This window comes from Triticum dicoccoides, chromosome 2B, assembly GCF_002162155.2.
Source record: "Triticum dicoccoides isolate Atlit2015 ecotype Zavitan chromosome 2B, WEW_v2.0, whole genome shotgun sequence".
Taxonomy (NCBI): domain Eukaryota; kingdom Viridiplantae; phylum Streptophyta; class Magnoliopsida; order Poales; family Poaceae; genus Triticum; species Triticum dicoccoides.
This window is the reverse complement of record NC_041383.1, coordinates 535,697,483-535,699,986: the sequence shown is the minus strand read 5'-3', so window position 1 is coordinate 535,699,986 and position 2,504 is coordinate 535,697,483. Positions and strand designations below refer to the sequence as shown.

Sequence of the window (2,504 nt, the reverse complement as noted above, 5' to 3'; positions counted from 1 at the left end):
GTCACTTGTTAAAATGCCTAGAAAGACAAGTATTTAGGAATGGAGAGAGTATATTAATTAGTATCATGCATATGATAGTATGATGTTATCTTCATAGTGCATAATGTCATAAGATTGGTAGTATTATACATGACTTCATTTATTGTCCTGTGTGACACGTAGTAGTACATCATTTAATATGATATTATAATATCATATCCTATTTTTCTTCATTTAATTGTCTGACACCCCATCTAAACTGCTTACTTGGCATATGCATGATATTTCATATGATACTCGCACTGTAGACAGTCATTTTTTCCCAATAAACTTCCAATCTATTCATTCTCAATCATGGCAGTATAAAGAACATCAAAGATAATAAAAATTATAACCAGGTTCGTCGACCACCTAACGACGACTATTTCCCCGGGCCAACGAAGTCGACGCCTTTGGGCGTCGTTACCTTGTCGAAGTTTCGTCAATGCCGTTCTCGCCGAGCCGTCCGCTGCTTCGAGGGAAACCCTATGTAAAAGTGATCTCAGATCTGACGATGGCGTCAATGGTGTCGTTTTTCTCTCCTAGAGCTACATTGTCTAGGTGGACCAGTGGATGATGGCAGGTTCGTGCTGCGGCGGCCGATTCCTTGCTCACCAGTGCCCTGTCTTGGGTGGTTGGGGCATCATGGCGGAGCGTGGTGACAGGTGGTGCCGATTTTCCGTTGAGACATCAAGTTACAAAGATGGTGCGTGGTAATTCACAGGTCATATCCACGACCTTGGCGGGACCGTGACAACTCGGGGTGTATTGTCTCAGGTGCCCAAATTTACCATTTAGAGACATTGGTGATGAAAGCGGGTGACTGTCGGATTGTCTTCAAGGTGGGATTTCGGCGGTGGTGTTTTCTCTCGTCATGTGATCAATGGCTCCGTGATAAGTTATTTGTTTGGTTTTCTTAGCACAAGGTTATTTTATTGGTGTGTGTATGGTTTACAGCTCGCGTGGATCTCACATCTAGACCATATGCGCTCACGTCATTTTTGTGGCGGCAACTCCTCGACGAGGATCAATGTTGCTCTTTTCCCTTTTTCTTTTAGTTTTTCATCCCCCTAGGCATAGTGTTGATCTTCTATGGTTTCGCGATTTGTCGACAGTCTTTTATGTGTGTGTTGATGTTTTTTTTTTTGCGAGAATGTGTGTGTTGATGTTGGTTGTGTGCATCATAACTATACATATGTTGGGTGTATGATCATGGTCTTTTCTATTCTCTTAATGCTTTATTTTGAGTTGAAAACACATTTATCAGATAATGGGATGAGGGGATGAGAAAAGTAAGGTAAGACTTGGAACTCGTGTATTTTTTTTAAGTAAGAGATAAATTATTATATTTAAAAACAAATGTATGAAAATGCAGGTTTAATAAAACAAGCATAATTAACATACAAAACTATATATGCAAAACGCACACATCAGTCACTACATGGGACATCAAGACGAAAGTATGCGATTTTTTATTGTTTTAGGATATCAGAGTGAAGCTTTTTTTTCTTTCGAAAAAGCTAGCTTCCTCAGTTGCTCGTCCCTCGAACCACCTTACTTCTCGCGTGATGTATTACATAGGAGTCTGATCCAACGACTTAGCACATTTATCGGTGATTGTACAACATATGCTAACTCATGTCTATGTTTAAATTTGCTTGTCCAACTGCTAATCGCGGCCGCAGTACGAGGACACAGGGCGTCCACACAGGCCCGGGTTCCCGGAGAAGGACTCCTTGGGGAATGTCGCGCCGAGCTGGGGCGGGATCTGGCCGTCGAGCCGGTTCTCAGAGAGGTCGAGCGTCTTGAGCCGTTCCAGCCGCGAGAGAGACGCGGGGATCTGGCCGGAGAAGTTGTTGTGGCTGAGCTTGAGGGAGTTGAGGTAGCGGCAGTTGGCGAGCTCGGAGGGGAGCGGCCCGGAGAAGCGGTTGCCGGAGAGGTCGAGGACGACGAGGTAGGGGAGCCAGTCGCAGAGCGCGGGCGGGATCGGCCCCTCGAGCGCGTTCTTCGAGAGGTCGAGAATGTTGGTGGACCGGCAGTATTTGAGCGCGGAGGGGACGGTGCCCTGGACGCCGAAGCCGGCGAGCGAGAGCCCGAGGACGCGCGACTCCTGCGGGTTCCAGCAGGTGATTCCGGGGAAGTCGCAGACGGCGCCCGACGAGGTGTTGCCGAAGGTCCACGACGAGAGGCGGCCGTCGGGGTCCTTGAGACCGCTCTTGACGCCGCGTAGGCACCGTACGTCGTCCTCCTGGACCCCCGACGCCGACCCCGGCGTGGCTAGCGCTAGGGGGAGGGCTAGAGCCAGGAGAAGGAGAAGCAAGGGAGACATGGCGGACTGGTGTTTTGGCGCCGCGCGAGAGAGAAGTGTGGACGAAGAAGCCCACGCAAGAGGGAGATGGCTCCTCTCTCCTCCCTCTCTCTCCTCCCTCTCTCCCCTCCCTTCCTCCCCTCTTCCTTGCCTCGGTAGGTCTGCCCCCCGCTCTTCC

The 2,504-nt window shown here is 49.0% G+C and overlaps 1 protein-coding gene across 1 annotated transcript; it reads right to left on the bottom strand.

Moving 5' to 3' along the window:
• Positions 1-1,555: 1,555 nt before the first annotated feature.
• Positions 1,556-2,375, bottom strand: LOC119367970 (inactive LRR receptor-like serine/threonine-protein kinase BIR2). The gene has a single exon (XM_037633342.1). It carries the CDS (start codon positions 2,345-2,347, stop codon positions 1,688-1,690), a length of 660 nt encoding a protein of 219 aa, XP_037489239.1. The 5' UTR covers positions 2,348-2,375; the 3' UTR covers positions 1,556-1,687.
• Positions 2,376-2,504: the final 129 nt, after the last annotated feature.